The following is a 19088-nucleotide window of genomic DNA, read 5'->3' as shown; positions in this document are numbered from 1 at the left end:
TTCAGCCTCTGCAAATCTGTAGGAAAAGAAAATATAGGGCTGGGAATTAGAATACCAGAAATGAGTTCTGATCCAAGGTCTGCAACTAGGTATCGCTGGTTTTGTTTTTGTTTTTTTTAATTTTTACAAGCACAGTTTTCTTCAAGCCTCCTTCACAAAGTCACATGAGCTATTATAACTGAAATACTTAGAAAAGTTAAATCCATCTAACACATGTAAGGCTTTATTATCTCCTCTGACTGCCTCCTTTTGCCTGCATTGCATATAAGGCATCCTGCTGACCACAGTCTTGGCCCCAGAGAGACAAGAAAGGGTAACAGTTCTCAGGCTGAGCAGGAGTCTTTGCCTTCCAAAGTCAAATATAAATGATTGTGGGTTACCTGCTGCTTCGGATAATATTATTAACACTTCTGCTCTTGCCACTGGTATAAGATCAAGCATTGACTATATTTAGTTCTCTTTTGTTTTGCTTCCCTGAGTCAGAAGGGAAATACTTCTTCTCACTCTATTCCTCTTCCCACTCTGAGAGTATCCCAAAGGCAAGATCATTTCCCTTTTTGGCTGGATCATTTCATGCAGCTCTCTGATGATAAGAACTTGTCCTTCCCTCAACACCCACATAACCCAAGCTGAATGGAAAATCTCTAGGAATGGTAAGCCTGTCTTTGGGCTCTGCCTCAACACTCTGGTGTGATTACTCAACCACAGGGGTGAGACCCAAAGGACTGGAGCATTCAGTCTAGGCCAAAAATAGCTTAAGATGTCAAAATTACCTTCTAATAACTGATTTACTTGGGTAGATGTATGAGACGATGGGACTTTAGTGGTAAAGAATTTAGAGAGTTTAAGTCATATCCATATGCGTATACTTCTTGCCTCGCCCGCCCCCTCCACGCCCGCCACTTAGCTATTAGACTGTCCAATTTACCCACCAATTTTGGGTCCAAGTTTCTTGTCTGTGAAAAACGGGAGTAGTGCCCACCTTCTAGACTTGTTGAGAAGATGGCAGTAAGTAATTGAGTAATTGTGGAGGGCTGCTGCGGAGAATGAAAGGGACTCTGTGTGGGGAAGAGCTTCAGGCCAAGAAGGGCTAAGGCCTGACAGAGCAGTCAGATGTCATTGGTCAGGATCAGTGCTCCGCACATCACAATCCACCGCCTTTCATGAGGCCTCGAGCTACCAACGACCACGGGCCGCCCAGAATCCTGAGCAAGTAAAGGCGGCCAGGAGCCAGCCAACCTGGCTTCTTGCAGAAAGGCGCTCCAAGAAAATCCTCCGCATTTGGGCTTTCAGTGGGTCACAGCCACAGGCCTCAAGGCCTCTTACTTACCTGAGAATGGTATCAGTCCTTAACGGCAGCCAATAACGGCTCAGAGCCGGCTGAGGTCAAATTTAGGATTTTGGAGCCCACGCCCAAAACCCTAAACTGCATCGAACTACAACTCCCAGCATGCGAAGCGACCGCCCGGGTGGTGGAGCGTGGGCCTCGCCAAGCCCGGACCCTTCTTTCCTCCCGCGCGGCCGAACTCCTAGAACTTCCGGATAGTGCTGGCTCCCCACCCACGACTGCCTCCTCTCTAGATTTCTGGGTATTGTAGTCCACCTTGTTCCGGTTTCCCGGGAATAACCTGCTCCTAGCTACGGCTACTTTCGCCACAAAAACTACAAAACCCAGAATATCGCGCAAGTTCCCCTTGTCCAATAGGAGCCCCCCATGTAGCGAGGCGCGGAGGCCGGCTCTCGCAACTCAAGATGGCGGACGAGAGTGATACAGCAGTGAAGCCGCCGGCACCTCCGCTGCCGCAGATGATGGAAGGGAATGGAAACGGCCATGAGCATTGCAGCGATTGCGAGAACGAGGAGGACAACAGCTACAACCGGGGGTAACGAGATCCTCGGAGTCCAATTCCCATCCAGTCCGCCACAACCTGGGTCTCTGGGGTGCGGGGAAGTCACCGGGAGCTTAGTGTAGCCCTACCCCCACATTCCTATTGGCTGAGATATCGGAATCTTGTCTGGCGATTGGTTGCTGTCTTTGTCATTTATCGGGGGTGGGTGTTCAGTTTGTTAAGGCCCAGAGACATTCAATACTTTTATTATATAAAAGTTCTGTGTAATGTTCCCGTCTTGTGGCTCTTGCGCTTCCGGGGAAAAGAGCATGTTGGACGATGGCCTTCGATGGCACAACACAGGTCAACCTAACAGTACAGTTCAAAAGGAATGTTACTTACAGTGGTGGTGTGTGAACAACGTGATTAGCAGTAAACGAATAATAAAACGTTTCACTGCAGTTCACCTTCAAGGAGGAAATTCATCAGGCTATACCAACCATAATTATGTTGTAAAAATGTCACTACTAGAGAATCCCAAGATATAAACTCACCTTATAAACCCTATGTAATTACTGTATGATAATATTTTGATGTATATGGTGTCCGCTGCTCCAAATGACCCATAAGTTTCCCGAGCAATATACAATTAGGTCTTTCAGTATCTTTGCTGTATTAACTTTGCGAAGTAGCTTCGAACTTCAAGAAGTTGAGTGATGGTGCTTCCTTGGACAGTTTGGAAGTGGTTTAATACTGCGTATCCTGTACTTTAGGGTCTTGCTTCCGATTAACTATTCCTCGGGTAGAAGGAGCGCGTCAAACGTTTGAGTGTTGAGCTTCCAAATATAGGCCACACCCGATCATTTCTTTTTCCTCACATTGTTACAGTGGCTGGCGCAGAGGCTCACTCTCCTTATCTATATGTATGTTTCCTAACGGAAAGTCATGAGAGACTCTTGGATGTAAAACTTTGGCTGAGTCTTTGATGGTCTGATTTTCGTAGCCATCTTGTCCTTTTCTGAATCAATCGGTTGGTGGTAGCCCTGGAGGTAAAAGTGGAAGGTTGAGGTCTTTGGATAAACTTTAAAGAGAGATTCTGTTACCTTGAGGTGATAGGAGAACAAAGGATTATTTAAATGGCTTATAAGTGGCTTGTGATGAATGCTTAGGTTAAAAGATCTAGCTTTATCTTCTTCAGTCAGCTTTAAAACCACAAGAAAATGTAGGGGAAAAGGAAGCTTGTCAGATTTGGTTTTTATAGGACTGTGTTCTTTTGCACACAGATCTAATGTAATAAAAACCTCTAGATTCCTGAGAAAGGAAGAACTGAAAAAGAGGAACTAGGAACAGGAAGGAGGGAAAGTGGCCCTTCTGAGTAGAGACCCCAACCACATGTGAGCGTTGTTAAATTCGAGATTCGTTTCAGAAGTGAAAGTACCACTTCATCTTTGCTGTGTGTGTAGTTGCTTTTAGTTTTCCATGCTAAACTGTTTCCCTGACCAGTGTCTGTAGCTTGTTAGTTGGTTTTGTTGCCTATAATCTATGAATCACTTTGCAGGACTGTTTGGCAAAAAGTTCTGTGTTTTATTTAGAGTACAACAAAGTAGTAACCTTAAAAAACTCTTTGGAAGTGCATGGTTATGGGCTGGGTGAACAAATTAAGTTGATTAGTATCCCAAATCTAGAGATCTGTGTGAGTGAGCTTGGAGGTCCAGGTGAGAAACAGAGGACCCAGCCTGAAGGGCAGAGTCTAGTTCTGGCACTTGGAATCTGAATAGACTTGACATTTTCTCCATTAATTGTCAGAGGAAATGATTTTGGGGAGAAGCTATGTAGTACAATGGGAAAAGCATAGACTTTGGAATCATTCAAACCTGTGTTCAAAGCCTGGTTTTGACACTTAATAGTCCTGTGTCCTTGGGAAAGTTACTTAACCTCCAGTTGTTGAGATTACATGAGGTAACATCTGAAGCAGCCTTCCCCCTTCTATTTCTTCAGATCTGCCCTGTCCTCCCCCCAACCCCCTCCCCCTTACCCATCACATAATGTATTTTTTGTAGCTTTTATCATGACAGTAGTTAAGTAACATTTGTATCCAGTCCTTGTCTTGTCTTACCTGACCATGAAGAGTTTCAGAACAGGAATCCTGTCTGAGATAGCTGGCTGTTAGTGCTGCCGTGTATGGGGTCGCACAGAGTCGGACACGACTGAAGCGACTTAGCAGCAGCAGCAGCAGTGTGTATTCATGAGTATTTGCTGGATGAATGAATGACATGTTAAAAATTTGTAGCCCAGTGTTAGTGCAGCTTCCTTTCTCCTCGCTGAGGAGAAAGATATCAGATTTTTCTCACATGTACACTTAATTTTCCCCAAGTAAGTCTCATAAGCCTTACTATGCTGCTGCTGCTAAGTCGCTTCAGTTCTGTCCGACTCTGGGCAACCCCATAGACGGCAGCCCACCAGGCTCCCCCGTCCCTGGGATTCTCCAGGCAAGAACACTGGAGTGGGTTGCCGTTTCCTTCTCCAATGCATGAAAGTGAAAAATGAAAGTGAAGTCGCTCAGTCGTGTCCGACCCTTAGCGACCCCATGGACTGCAGCCTTCCAGGCTCCTCCATCCGTGGGATTTTCCAGGCAAGAGTACTGGAGTGGGGTGCCATTGCCTTCTCCTTAGTTACTGTGAAATACCCACAGAAATCAAGGATCCAACAGTTTTGTCAGGGAAGTTTTCCACAGTTTTTTGGCTTCTTGAAATGTTGCTTATCTTTACTTAATATTATTTGAAATGTGTTCAAAGTGGTAGAAGAATCAAAATATCTCCTTTTGTTGCTAACAGTTCTAACAGACAATATGCAATAAAAGTTAAAGTGAAGTTGCTCAGTCGTGTCCGACTCTTCGAGACCCCATGGACTGCAGCTTACCAGTCTCCTCCGTCCATGGGATTTTCCAGGCAAGAGTACTGGAGTGGGGTGCCATCACCTGCTCCGCCGCAATAAAAGTTAATGATAGTTCAAAACAAACCCTTGTTCCTTGGGATGGGCTCAAGATGGGCTCAGTGCTTTACACTGATGAAATGAGCTGCGTTCATGCGCTGGAACAATAGGAAGTGCATTGGTGCTGGTTCTTACGTCCCTTCTTTATGTATTTTAGTTCTTGATTTTTCTAGTCCTGAGTTTTTTTTCTTCCAGAATTAAACATTTGGTGGATATAAGTTTCATGTGAGTGTGTGTGTATCTCTACAGTTTTTCTATTTTTTAAAAAATCCACTCAACTGAGGAAAGAAAGGAGGGTAGCATTCCCCCCAGCCCAACCTCCCCAGTTACCTGGCATAAACTACCTTGAGCAGTTAATTGAGTGGAGAGTCAGGCTAAACTAATCTTTATATTGCATCCCTCTGCGGGTCATGATTCATCTATAGGATTTAATTTGCTTGCTTGTTTTTAGTGAGAGATTTATCGCTGAAGACTAAACCTTATCAGCTGGCAGTAGATGTTCATAGTGAGATAACAACGTTTATTGGATGCTTTGGAATGGGAGAGAATTTTTACACTGTTTTGCTGTTAAGATTCTGTTGGAATTTATTTTGCAGTGTTGTTAATACCACTGAGATGCTGAGAAGTCATTGGTCAAGACTTTGATCAGGGATGTCTGTTTCCCATTCTGTTCTCTTACTCCATGGGGACAGGTTAAAATGGGTTCTTAAAAGTTTTTCTTCCTGATCATGCGATATTATTCTTTATGAAGAAACTTAAGAGAAAAGAAAGGTCTTTTTGAATGGAATTCCATAAAGCTATCCTTACTTGCTTCTGTTTTATTCTTCAGCTTTTCCAAGAGTGGCTCTTTCCACATTTATTTGATGGCTTATAGCTGTATCTGGTCCTTAGAAGGAAGAAATCTTTTTAGTTCCTTTTTCTTAATTTCTCCCTTCAGCTTTTGGTTCTTCAAAACTAGATCAAAGCAGAAATGAAAAGAGAAGCCTCATCACTGATATCAAATAAGTGTTCTAATTTTATTTCCCAATTAAGTGGCAATTAAAAAGAAACTAATCAAGAGCTGCTTCAAAGAGAAAAGACTGGAAAGCAGAAGAAATGAAAAGTAAATGAGAGCCTATTTCTGGGAGGCTGCTGCTCCTGGCAAAACAGTTTTGCTGATTTTTCACATTGTTTAACTAATGTGCTCACTCTAAAATGTCCCAGCTTTACTAAGTCTGCCCTTAACCCTTTCCCTGCAGAGTCCATAAGTTTGGGGACCACAGTTTCAGTAACTTTAGGAGGTTGCTGCTTCAGCTCTTCCGCTTTAACCTTTTGTCTGAAATCTCTGCCCTACAAGCCTCTCCTCCAGCTCCCCAAGGACGAGGCGCTCTTGTGACAGTCGCATGTCAGGCCCATAAAATATGGTGGTGTCTGTTAAAAGCACCAAAGCAAAAACACAGCTAATACTCTTTAACAGGGTCAGTACTTGCTGCAGGTTTTTTTTCCTCTTCTGCTGTCTGAGAGAGATAGCTAAGGAGCCTTCACTATTGTTAAGTGGTCAGTAAATGTTCTCTATTGCTAATGTGACTGTGTGCGGAACCCTGTGCTAGAGCCCTTTACATGGATTATCTCGTGTAGACTAATAAAGACTGATTTAGCTTTTGTAATGAGGCTTGGGATTTGCCAATCCACCTCTCCCTTTGACACCCAGGAGGATCCATTCTGAACTTGCTGGATTTCTTTTCCTTACGTGCATTGACTCCTTCCTCCGGACTCTGCAGCAGTGTGCGTTCTGTCTTTGAATGTGTTCAGTAACCCATGGACTTTCCCAAACTAGGGAACCAGTGGGTGATGGAGGTGGCTGGCTCCTTTAAATTGTCCTTGATAGACTGGTATCCTTTCCAGAGTTCATTCCAATGTGTGAAATTGCTGCCAGCATTGAGTCCCTACTCAGAAAATTACTGAAAATGGTCTCTGAACTGCATCTGATTTGACCTTGGAGTTGCCAGGTTACAGTCTAGCTCACCAAACCAACCCAGAGTATATAGCATTCACATTTCCATCTCATTCCCATTTCGAACTACTTAATGTATCAGGGCTCTTGTGACCCCTGAAAAAAGCAGCTTTCCTTCATGGCAGGATTGGCTGGTTCACCCCCAAAACCCTGGCTAACCCAGGGAGGGCAGAGTGGCAGTAAAAACAATCTTTGGTAATCCTTTCCCATCCTGCTGATCTTTTCACAGGCCTCCTGGGCATCTTGATGGCAGTAGTAAAAAGTTTTTATTTTTACGATCTCTTAGGACTCAAAGGCAGTTTTTTGTGAGTGACTGGCGGTGGGAGCTTGCAAAGTTCGGGGGATGGCATGAAGTGATTCTGCAGCCTCAGCAGTTCAGGGATTGGCAGCTGTGCTGAGCCGCGCCACGTGGTCTCACCTGTGCCCCTTGTAAACACCGCCGCGCTCACCTGGGTTTGGGTCTTCTGGATACGCGACCAATAGGCTCACTGATGAATCACACCTCAGGAATAAATTGATTTGCAGCAGGGGAGTTTCCTGGGAGTCCAGTGGTTAGGACTCAGCGGTTTCACTGCTGTGGCCCTGAGTATAATCCCTGGTTGGGGAACTAAGGTCCTGCAAGCTGCTGTGTGGCCAAAAAATAGAAAAAAATTTTTGATTTGCAGAAGAATTTCCTGATGTCTACAAGTGACATCAAAAGGATGTTTAGAGACTATTTATTTAGTAAGTTTCTATGGAAATTTTGAATTTGAGCCTAAAAAATTAACTTCCAGCTTAATTCTACTTCTAGGAGGTGGAAAACAGGTAACCGAAAGTTGTGAGTTTCCTTTTCTGAACTCTTTTTTTTTTCTTTTGATCTAATAATCAAACCTAAACCCATGGTCTGTGTTTCAGACATTGGAACCATTGGAAATGGTTAAAATGGAGTTTTTTTGTTTTAACTCTTGTAGGAATAGAACAGGTCCTAAGGAGGGAGGAGACAATAAGAGAGTTGAAAATTGGATGAGAAATTTGATCATTTAAAATCTCAAACAGTGGCTCAAAAGAGCCCCGCATCGATACCACTCTCTTAGAACATTGGCGCAGCTGTCCTCTGGAAATATTGCTGAAGATGTTTTGTTGCCCCTTTTTTGGGCTGTAGCTTCTCAGGGTTTTATTTTGGTCTATTACGCCTGGAAAGCATCAGTCAAGCACGTATTTGGTGAACTCTCAATTGTGTGCTCAGCATAACTAGGGATGCTGTGAGAAACAGCTGTGTAAGATGGGGTCCCTAGACTCAGGAAAATTTTTTTTATCTCATTAGGAAGCCAGGCAGCAACCCATTATTATATGTAAAGTATTAAATTGTACGGGAGATCATAACCATAAAAGAGACAGGCCTCAAGGAGCATGCGAGCTGGAGTATCCAGGGGAGGCTTCCTGGGTAAAACGCGGCTCACTCTCCTTGCCTTTAGTATTTGTTCATCTGTCACACAGAAATTTGTTTTAGGGCTTTTGAAGGTTCTCAGAGAAATTCTCACAGGGAATGAGATTTTAGCATTTGGGAGTGGAGTGGGCCAGGTCCTTAGATTGGTGACTTGTCCCTGGGTTCCAGTCAGTTCGTTGAAGCCTCACATCCCTGGGCCTTGGTTTCCTCTTCTGTAAACAACAGGTTAAGCCAGATGGCCCTGAGAGCTCCTTCCAGCCCCGGTGGTTTAGCTTCCATGATAACAGCTTTCTGTCCCACAGCCCCGCGCCTTTGAGTGGACTTTGGCATCCACAGGATTAAAAGGAGGCCCAAGTCGTGGACCCACCCTGCTCCTGTTGTTTAGAGCTTCTCTGCTGTTCTTGTCAGCTTGCCCTTCCCTCCCACCACTCTCACACTCTGATGCTGTGTTCTGCTTCTAGAAATAAGTACTGAGGTTCCTTTTCCATCTCCTCCCCGAGCCCTGACTTTCTTCCAGAGCATCCATAGGATTTCTTACTTGTTTGAACTTAGAATATTTTGACCTTCCTTTAAAAATTACATTTCATGATCGCTTTTCTTCCTTGTTCCTGGTTTTGTCATTCTGTTCATTCATCCCACACTTGCTAGGTTGGTCGTTAATGAGTTGATCAGCTTTACTTTAGAATGTACATTCCAAAATTTTTATGTGAATTCTTGTCTCCTTTTCCATTGCAGGCAAACAGCCCCTTCTCCAAAAAAAAAAAAAGAGCTGGCAAGTTTCACTAATTCTCTGCTTATTATTTTGGAACCAAATGAACCAAAGGTAGACTTTGATTTGCCATATTCCAAGGCGCTGACCCATCCCTTTGAAGTATGTTAGGGTGACTGACAGGTTTAGTAAGATCTCTGAGAGATTTTTTGTTTTCATTTGCAGAGTCCCAGCATGCCCAGGGATACCCACCCAGTGGGGATGGACTCCAGGTCCCTTTAAAAATGAAGCCAAATTCTTTTGAGGAGGACCAGCCTTGCTTCCATAGGGTCCTTTGGTTTCGTTCTTCGTAAATCCGAATTGAGCCCATCCTTCTGTGAAATGGTGTTGGCTTCCTAAGAAGCTACCCTTAATATTTCCTAAGACCTACTCTAAAGGCCTCTGAGCTTGGTTTGGTTTCTTACAGATAATTAAAGTTATTATAATCACCTAGAAAGCTAACCCTCCTGGGCTCCTTGGAAGTCTCTTCTCTGAGTCACTTGTCTTCCTGTTTGGCTTGTTAACTGAGAGACCGTGATGAGCTCATGATGTTCTTATGAAGGTGGCTCAGTACCTGGTCGCTCAGTGACTGACTTTTCTTTTAAACTTCCCTTTGTTCTTCAAGCGTCTCCTCTCCGTGGTCTTCATGTACAGGTTGAGACAGGATCGTTGCTCAGTAACTGCATGTGCAGATTCAAGCCAATACAAGGAAAATGAAATGAGCTCTCTGGTTTGAGTTTAGGTCTTGGAGTTTGCCAGACACTTGTATTAGTAACGCATAAAACAGAACAAGAGTTCAGCCCAAGGTCCTTCCCCAGAAATGGGGTCTGTGAAGAGATGGCTGCTTCCACTGAACTGCAAGAACAAAGGCAGGAAGGGAACTTTTTAGGGATTTCACCCACGTGAAAAGATGTCTACAGTTGGAGGAAGTAATTTCTTCTTTTCCTTATGTGAAATTTGTGTTTAGTAAGTGTCCAGCTGGTTAATATGCAGCAGTTCTTTACTTTAACCTTTTTGATGCTTTTTTCCCATTAAAAACAATTCTTATGGTAATTCACTTACAGGGACCAGAGAATTCCTCCCATAACCTGAACTGAGTAAGGACTTATAAACTGTATCAGCAATGGAACCCTGCTTTGTCTCCTGCCATCAACCAGCTTTTAAACCTTATAATCCTGAGACTGAAGTGAAAATGTCTCTGGAATCAGCAAACCACAGTAGAGTTGTCATGACTGCAAACAGGCCTGTGCAAGATACCAAAGCTGAGATAATAAGAGAAAAGCTTTTATTTTCAGTTTATAAATGGCTTTAGAGTTCCTGTTCTTTGCCATGGCCTTGGGGGTTCTGCTGAGCTTCTAGTTTTAGGGAGTTTGCCTTATTCCGCCCTCAGTGTTATCGGTTTTCCTTCTGTGTTGTGCCTTCTGGGTCCCACTGATACAATACCTAGGAAGTGCATTTGCATCTGCACTTCATGACCTTATGCTGGGAGTCAAGTAACCTCCAGCCTTGATGTGATCTCTCTGACTTCAGTCTTTCTGCACCAGGGGCCTGATGAGAGGCCTGGCCCCATGGGTGCAGGCACACTTACTCCAGAGCAGGGGTGGTGAGGGTGGATGAGCTAGATGGGGACTGAATGTGAGGGGCCAAGGGGAAGGCTGGGTCGGATACCTTCTAGAGTTAGAAGCCGCTGTCACTGTAGACTTTCAAGCATGGGAGGGATGCGTGGAAAGCCATTTTCACATTGGCGAGTCCCACTGCCATGCAGAGTTTAGGATAAGGCAGAGCAGTTGTGAGTCAAGGAGATCCAGGAAAGGCTGGGGATTCCTTTAGTCCAAGTGTAAGGTCATGAAGTGTGGATGGGAGTGCTTCCAGCCAGGACTGCTGCTGCTGCTGCTGCTAAGTCACTTCAGTCATGTCTAACTCTGTGCGACCCCATAGACGGCAGCCCGCCAGGCTCCGCCATCCTTGGGATTCTCCAGGCAAGAACACTGGAGTGGGTTGCCATTTCTTTCTCCAATGCATGAAAGTGAAAAGTGAAAGTGAAGTCGCTCAGTCGTGTCTGACTGTTTGCGACCCCGTGGACTGCAGCCTACCAGGGAAAATCCATGGGATTTTCCAGGCAAGAGTACTGGAATGGGGTGCCATCACCTTGTCCGCCAGCCAGGACAAGGAAGACGGAAATCTGAAGACATTCTGCAACAGGAAATGGCAGCACGTTGCCTGCTCCCTACCTCATGTACTAGGAGATGAGAGTTAATATAACAACTTCCAGGCACTTTAAGACCATGAAGCCTTTCTGAATTGTAAAATAAAGCTTAAATAGTACTTACCACAATGGTATGTAAAATGTATTTTATACTATTTTAATTCTTTGAAAATTGGTTATCTAGCCTATACAGCAAAAACAATGCCCTGCACTTAGCTGATCTGCAGATTAGGGTTTACGGTACCCTTTGATTGGACTCCTAATTTTGACTTTCTTTAAAAAAAAAATTCTTTTTTTTGGCTGTACTGGGTCTTTGTTGCTGTTCGGACTTTTCTCTAGCAAGCGGTGGCTTGCTCTGTAGACATGGTGTGCCGGCTTCTCATTGCAGTGACTTCTCTTGTTGCAGAGCATGGGCTCTAGAGTACCGGGACTTCAGTGTTTGCAGCAGGTGGGCTCAATAGTTGTGGCTCCTGAGACTCCAGAGCACAGGCTCAGCAGTTGTGGTGCACGGGCTTTGTTGCTCCAAGGCATGTGGGATCTTCCTGGACCAGGGATTGAATCTGTCTCTCTTGCATTGGCAGGTGGACTCATTACCACTGAGCCACCAGAGAAGGCCTTTATTTTACCTTATTTAATGGAACATTTCCAGAGAGAATGGCAGAGTGAGAGTCCGGCATTACTCCCAGTCTGACAATGCCAGAATCACTGAAAACATGGCAGGAACTTAACTTTGATGGTGATTAGGAAAAGCAGGCTTCAAAGTGAACCTTAAAATTCGTCAATAAAATGAAGGAAACCCAGAATCAAAACTAATATCTGAAACTCAACAAGAATTGGGAGAAAGCATTTGGGAGTGAATAAATGAAAAAAATGTTAGCAAAACACAGTGTGATATGTGATTTGTGTCTCAGTAGAAGTGTTGAGAGACGATACAGAGAACAATTTTTTAAAAGCCTGTAGAAAACGATTAAATATGGCTAAAAAGTTGTTTTTGCTTCCTTCGTTGGGTGAGTCATGCAGAAGGAAAGCAGCAGGAGGAAATCCCCGTTGCTGTGGTTCACACGCACACATGTTGCCTGTGAATCTCTTCTGAGCAGGGCTGGCTGGGTGTTCATTGTTGATGTTTTCCCAAGATTCCTAGCGCTGGGTTTTGCCGGCTGACAGTTGTCCTCTATCCCACAGGCCTGACTTAGGCATTTCTCATGATCGCTTGACTATTTTAGACACAGATCACAGCAACATTAAGCTACCCTTTTCCTTGCTCCTTCCTCCCTTCCAGTGCCGCCTTGTATCTTAAGTTCAGCTGGGGCAGCTCAGAGAACCCAGTGCAGCGGGATGGGGGAAGTGGAAGTGAGGAAGAGTTTCCAAAAGATCACTTTGGGCTGTCATCCCTTTAAATTCTGGACTCTAAGGAAGAGTTGGTAACATGAATGCCCTGTTAATAATTACATTTACCTTTGATGCGAGCAACCTGGCAATCTAAAGGAAATGAACCATTGGAACTCCCTGGTGGTCCAGGGGTTAGGACTACACTGTTTCACTGCTGAGGGCCTAGGTTCCATTCTTGGTCACGGAGCTAGAATCCTTCAAGCCAATCGGCGCAGCCAAAAAAATAAAGAAAATAAACCACATAAAATAGAAGCAAGAACAGAAGAGGTCCTTTCAAACAAATAGGCTGTTCCTTGCACATGGCTCCCTCCCTGGGCACTCTCCCTCCCTGCTGGGAGTGGAGAGGAGAGCTGTGTCCGCTGGCATTCTCCAAATGCCCCTTCTGGGGCCTGGATTCTCTGGTCTGCCTCTGAAGCCCACAGCCTTGATTAAGAAAGGTCTGGTTCCACAGAAAGCTCTTTGTCAGTGCAGCTCAAAACAGATGATTTTTTAAAAAGCCTGCATCAGTATTTACTTTGTCTTACAGTGGTTTGAGTCCAGCCAATGACACTGGAGCCAAAAAGAAGAAAAAGAAACAAAAAAAGAAGAAAGAGAAAGGCAGCGAGACAGATTCAGCCCAGGATCAGCCTGTGAAGGTAACAAGGAGGCTCTGTTTCCTTGGGCCTGAGAGTTGCTCTTTCAGAAGAGAGTGCCTTGGGATAAATGCATGGGAACAATGTAATAGATTGCCAGTCTCCACTGGTATTACTTCAAGATGGAGGGGTAGGCTCCCCCTGCTGCCCTAGACCTAGGTGATGAAGCTGCTGTTCTACCCTGAGAGGCACAGCAGATGCGACATTGACCCCCGAGCACAGCGCCCCCTCAGAATTTCTAGGTGCGCAGCTGCAGGTGGTGCTGTGCTAGGTGCTGGAGAGTAATTCCCTTATGACAGCCCCCTGTGGCCTAGAGTAGTGGTTCCTGGCCTTTTCAGTCCCCACCACTATGAAAATGAAGGTCTGTTCCTTTTAAGGCAGACCTTTATGTTTCTCAAGCATTCTCTTGATGCCATAGTTACGGTACTGAGAACTGAGACCCCCACAGAGCCCATTTCTGAGTTCCATAGGTGAGAACCACTGGCCTAAAGCTTACTTCTAAGACTGACGTGGACAGGAAACACAGAAGTGTGGGTAAGGATTGTTTTGTTTTGTAAATAAAACAACATTAAGAAAAGAAAACCTTTTAGGTTTTCCCTGGTGGTCCAATGGTTAAGACTCTGAGCTCCTAATGCAGGAGGCATGGGTTTGATCCCTGGTCAGGAACTAAGATCCCATATTGCCACACACAGTCTGGTCTTAAGACCTTCAATAAAGAAATAAAGATTAATGTTTCTTAAAAAGAAAAGAAAACCTTTTATTTCAGATAAGTGCTATCCTCTTCAAAGCAGGCCCTGGAGGAAGCTCAAAACAGATCCATAATTCCTTTTAGTATTAACCTCAGTTTACAAGCCTCACAAAAAATCTAGTCTCATCAGTATACCCACCCTTTGCTTTATGCCTCAAAAGTTATACTCCACCTCAAATCTTCTACCTTATTGAGATACAGCTTCAAGCAGTTTTTGTAATATTTTCAATACCAAACCCACTATGAAAAAAAAGAAGTCACCATTGTTGACTACAATGTTGGCTAGCTAGGTTCTTGCCAGGCACATCGTTTAAATTAACGAGGTGCCTTCAACTTCTCTACAAGGTAGGTGGTTGTCTTCCCATTTTAAAGATGTGAGGAAGTGGTTTACCCAGGTCTTTCAGTCAGGAATCCAAGCCCAAGCCCTACTTCCGTTTCAGGGATTCTTGTTTGTTTCTTTCTCTGGGAGTGGGTGTTTGGATGACTCTGGTGGGGGTTTGAACTTGAACCTTTATCAAAATGGTTCACCTCAAAATGAGAAAATCGCAGCAAAACACCATTTGCATAGCCCTTCTGTTTTTCTCTTTATGAGAATGATGCCATACCTTATAAGGAGTGTAGGGAAAAACCTAGCAACAGGAACAAAATGAAAATCACTTAAGAGTTCTGCCTCCCAGGAATGAGCAATATAAATATATGGGTTTGTAGTCTCCCTTTCCTTTACAATTTAAATGAAAAAAGGAAGTACTAAAGTATTAGAGGAACCTAAAGGTATTTGTAGAATCTGAAACTGGACATAAGATCCAGAAGCCATAAAAGAAAGAGTGACAACTATCAAACTTCTCTGAAAAAGTCAAAAGATAACAAAGTGGGCAATTATTTGCACTACATCAGTCAGTCAGTTTAAACTAATGAAATAAGCAGGCCATTCACAAAGAAAAAGGTTTTTATATGAAAAGATGGTTCAACTTACAATGAAAATTAAAGCAACTATTTTCCCCCCCTAGACTGGCAGAGTTTAAGATTTGGTAAATCTAATGATGAGAGTCTTGAGAAACATACTCTCATACACTGTTCATTGTTTTCTTAATTGATACTCTCTTCTTAAAGAGTAAGTTGATAATACATGTAATCTCAAATGTGCATCCCCCTTGACCCAGCAATCTTCCTTTCTTAAACTTTATCCTGCAGAGGGACCTATTCAGTGAGCAAAAAATAGATGCAGAAGAAAGTTCATTATAGCACTGTCTGTAAAACTGAAGACCAAGATCACCAAATGCCCAGTGGGAGAAGGTTGGCCAGATACATTGTGGTCTGTGCTCATAGGGGAATCAGTTGTTGAATGGGCAGGTCCACATGACCCCCTGGAATGGCCTGTAAGATTCAGTATTTAAAGAAGAACAGTCAGTAAAATAATACTCTGCCATTCAATTTGAGTTTTTGAAAATCGTGTGTGTGTTTGGAACTTGTATGCAGAAAAGTCTGAGATTATATTTTCCTTTTCCCACCCTGCCTCCCAAATTTAAGACTGCTGATGACAAGGGTTATATTTGAGGGACAGGACTGTTGGGTTTTTACCTTCTGTGTATATTTACATTGCCGCATGTTTGAAATTTTGCACTAAGCCAGGTTTTGCCATCAAACATAAGACGGAGAAACCCTGTGGGAAGCACCCACCCACCACATGGCTCGTCATCAGTCTCTCCAGTTGTCCTACAGCAGTTGACCTCTGAGAAGCCACACCCCTTCTTTGAGTTGTACTCCCTTAACTCCTGAACTTAAATGAATCAAAAATGCTTATTAACATAATGAGCCTTTTCTCTCCCCAACTTTGTCTTGTTCAGATGAACTCTTTGCCAGCAGAGAGGATCCAGGAAATACAGAAGGCTATTGAACTTTTTTCAGTGGGTCAGGGACCTGCAAAAACCATGGAGGAGGCTAGCAAGCGAAGCTACCAGTTCTGGGACACGCAGCCTGTCCCCAAATTGGGTATGTATGTGCCTTCTTCCCGAGGAGAGGGCACGGGAGCGCCTGAGCCATGCTAAGGGTTCCACATGGGATTTGTGGGGAAGGACAAGAGAGTCCTGTTGTTCCTTGGTGGCCATTTTTAGAGGGTAGTCTTTACAATGCGGTTCAGAAAAGACTGTTGTTCAGGGACTTTATCATTTCACAGTAGCCCATATGGAGAATAAACAATGGTCCTTTTAGTCCATCATCATCCAGTATAAATCTGCAAAGACAGACTGCCTTGGCACATGATGAGTGGGGACATGCGCCCATGTATGTATTGTTTAACACAGATTTTATAGGGACTGTCTTGTATATCTGGGCAGGTGTTTAATCCGGAATGGGCCAGTCCCCCACCTCCTCCCTTGCCTTTCAGACAGTGTGTGCTGTGCTGACTGAATGCAAAATGACTTGACATTTTGATTAATGGTTATGGCTTAACACCTGGACTACCATATACAGGTTTGGTTGGCACCTCTTCAAAAAGCTATGATGAACTCTCAGAAGGGTGGGACGGGCAGAAAATAAGTGCATTCCAGAAGGGACTGGTTGTAGCAGGTTAGAGATGCCTGCTGACACCCAGCCACAGCTCGCCTCCATGGTGGACTGCAGAGGGCATTATTGCCAGGAAGTTTCTTTAGTGGTTGCGTCATGATTCTGGACCCATTGGTAGCCCAATTTCTATTTTCTGTGTGACTGGGAAAGTAGGTATGTTAAAAAAAAAAAAAGTATGTGTGAACCACAAACATAGGTGACCTTCAGGCTGTCCGTGTTAAGACACCGTGAGAGCTGACTGTGTGTGGTGGGGAGGAGGGCCAAGGGCACAGTGGAAGGCTGGTGAGGGGAGGAGGCATCTGTGCCCAAGGAGAGTCGTCTACTCCAGAGTGTGCCCCTCCAAACAGCAGGGTAGGCGGGCATTGCTGAACAGCTGGTAGACATGCAGACGCTCAAGCCCTGGGCCTGCAGAATCAGAACCTGCAGGGGGTTTGCGTCCACTTTAAAAGTTTGAGAAGCTCTGCTCTGGAGTACATGGTTTGCAGGCAGCTTAGTCACAGTCCAGAAACAGGCTGAGATGTGTCCCTATGGGGTGGAGAGCAAAGCAGTGCCCAGGTCGTTATGGGTGGTGAACGGGCAGCAGGCACTGTTCTATTGAAGTCTATTGACTAGAACCCTGCCCTGACCCATCCACCAGGTCTGTCGGGCTGCCCAGGCCATCCAGGTTCCAGGCCACTGGCTAAGCCCTCCAGCAAGGCTTTGGGTCACATGAACATGAATCTGAGCAAACTCTGGGAGATAGTGAAGGACAGGGATGCCTGGCATGCTACAGTCCATGGGGTCACAGAGTCAGACGCAACTGAGCGACCGAACAATAAATGCTGTTAGTCGGGCATTACTAGTAACGGGTCCCAGTGACCACTCCCCCAGGAAGAATCAAGAGCTACATGCTCCACCTCTAAGTGGATTACACAGAGAGACATTCAGAGGGAGCTGACATGCATCTTTACTGGGTTTTGTGGGGTTTTTTTTAATATTTATTATTTATCTGTTTGTTTATTTGACTGGTCTGGGTCTTAGTTGTGGCATGTGGGATCTTTAGTTCCGGTGTTTGAACTCTCCTGAGTTGCCTCATGTGGGATCTTAATTCCCCAACCAAGGATCAAACCTGGGACCCCTGCACTGGGAGCGTGGAGTCTTAGCCACTGGACTAACAGGGAAGCCTCCATCTTTGCTGTGTTCAGATGGAGTTTTGTTTGATTTGATTTTTCATTAAGAATTCGCAAACGGGTGACTTCATTCTTCACAGACATGGCACCTGGTCAAGAGGCAGGTAGCATAATGGAGTTCGCTTCTCTCTTGCTTCAGCTCATTTGCTCTTTGTTGTTTGCCAAAGTTTCTCCACCTGTAAATTAGAGGGTGCTCCAGTTTTATTCTCAGAAAGCTTATGAAAAAGCCACAGTACTCCTCACCGGGACCTGGATGATCTCGGAAAGGGGGAATGAGGCTCAGTTTTTTGGGTTTTTTTTTTTTTTTTTTTTTTTTTTTACTATTTATTTATTTATTTGGCTGCATTGGGTCTTAGCTGAGGCATGCATGATCTCTGACCTTCGTGGTGGGATATGGGATCCAGCTCCCCAACCAGGGACTGAACGCCGGCCCCCTACACAGGGAGTGTGAGTCCTAGCCACTGGACCGCCAGGGAAGTCCTGGCTCAGTTTTGTTTCCTCACCCCGTGCCTGTGGCAATGTGGAGTGTGGGACTTTTTGGAAGAGGGATCACTGCAAGTGTCTGACCAGTCTGCCTTTCAGGTCAGTCAAGTCCAAATAAAGGATTCCTCCTCTGTGTCTGAGTTAGCCGATAGAAAGTGCTGCATCACAGGCATCGGGTGGTCCACGTGGCTGAGGTGTCACCCTAGTTCTGCTTCTGAGTGTCCTTTGGGTGGTGGTGTTTATAACTTCTTGCTTTCATTTTTTCCACTTAAATGAGGGCTAGTAATTTTGAATCTCAAGCATATCAAATGTCCTGTGTTTGCCGCACTGCCCGACTTGTGGGGAGAGTTAGAATTAGATTGTATTCCACTCAAGAGACCTAGGGGCTTCCCTCACGGCTCAGACGGTAATGATTCTGGCTGTAATGCAGGATACCCGGGTGTGATCCTGGGTTGGAAAGATCCCCTGGAGAAGGGAATGGCTACGCACTCCTGTCTTCTTGCCTGGAGAACTGTATGGACAGAGAAGCTTGGCAGACCCATGGGGTCTCAGAGGACTCGGGCACGACTGAGCAACTAACACTTTCAAGAGACCCAGAATTCTTTAAAGTCATCCTCCTAATTTCAAGTAGACAATCATCCTAAGTTCACCATTGAAAGGCTTCTAAACAGCCAGTGTTTTCAGCTGTATAATAGTTCTCTTGTGTGCCCAAATCAGCTTCTCATCCCCTTTTTCAGACTGTGTCATTCTTCTTTTTAAAAGTCACTCCTTTTCCCACACTAATGGAAGGATGAGGAATCCTTTTTCTTTGCCTGACCTTAGTGGGTTGGAATCTGGCCACAGTTAGATTAGTTTAGAAAGTAACTCTACCAAAGAAAGGGAGAACGCCAACTTGGACTTGGTTGCCCTGGG

At 44.6% G+C, this 19088-nt stretch overlaps 1 protein-coding gene and 1 long non-coding RNA gene across 4 annotated transcripts in view; both read left to right on the top strand.

The window, feature by feature from the left end:
• Positions 1–1403: 1403 nt before the first annotated feature.
• Positions 1404–19088, top strand: part of NMT1 (N-myristoyltransferase 1) — a 33969-nt gene continuing 16284 nt past the window's right edge. Inside the window, exons 1-3 of one of the 3 annotated variants that reach the window (XM_055575664.1) lie at positions 1404–1883; positions 13109–13217; positions 15807–15951. In XM_055575664.1, the coding sequence (XP_055431639.1) occupies positions 1753–1883; positions 13109–13217; positions 15807–15951 (385 nt within the window). In that variant the 5' untranslated portion in view covers positions 1404–1752. Of the gene's footprint in view, positions 1884–7328; positions 7618–13108; positions 13218–15806; positions 15952–19088 lie in introns of those variants that run through there. The other 2 variants (XM_055575666.1, XM_055575665.1) reach the window with 2 other exon arrangements.
• Positions 7628–10037, top strand: LOC129648890 (uncharacterized). The gene is made up of 3 exons (XR_008712906.1): positions 7628–8236; positions 8975–9062; positions 9174–10037. It is a non-coding gene; the product is annotated as an uncharacterized LOC129648890 (long non-coding RNA).

Source organism: Bubalus kerabau, chromosome 4, assembly GCF_029407905.1.
Source record: "Bubalus kerabau isolate K-KA32 ecotype Philippines breed swamp buffalo chromosome 4, PCC_UOA_SB_1v2, whole genome shotgun sequence".
Classification (NCBI taxonomy): domain Eukaryota; kingdom Metazoa; phylum Chordata; class Mammalia; order Artiodactyla; family Bovidae; genus Bubalus; species Bubalus kerabau.
The sequence above is the reverse complement of the archived record's forward strand: the minus strand, read 5'-3'. Positions and strand labels throughout refer to the sequence as shown.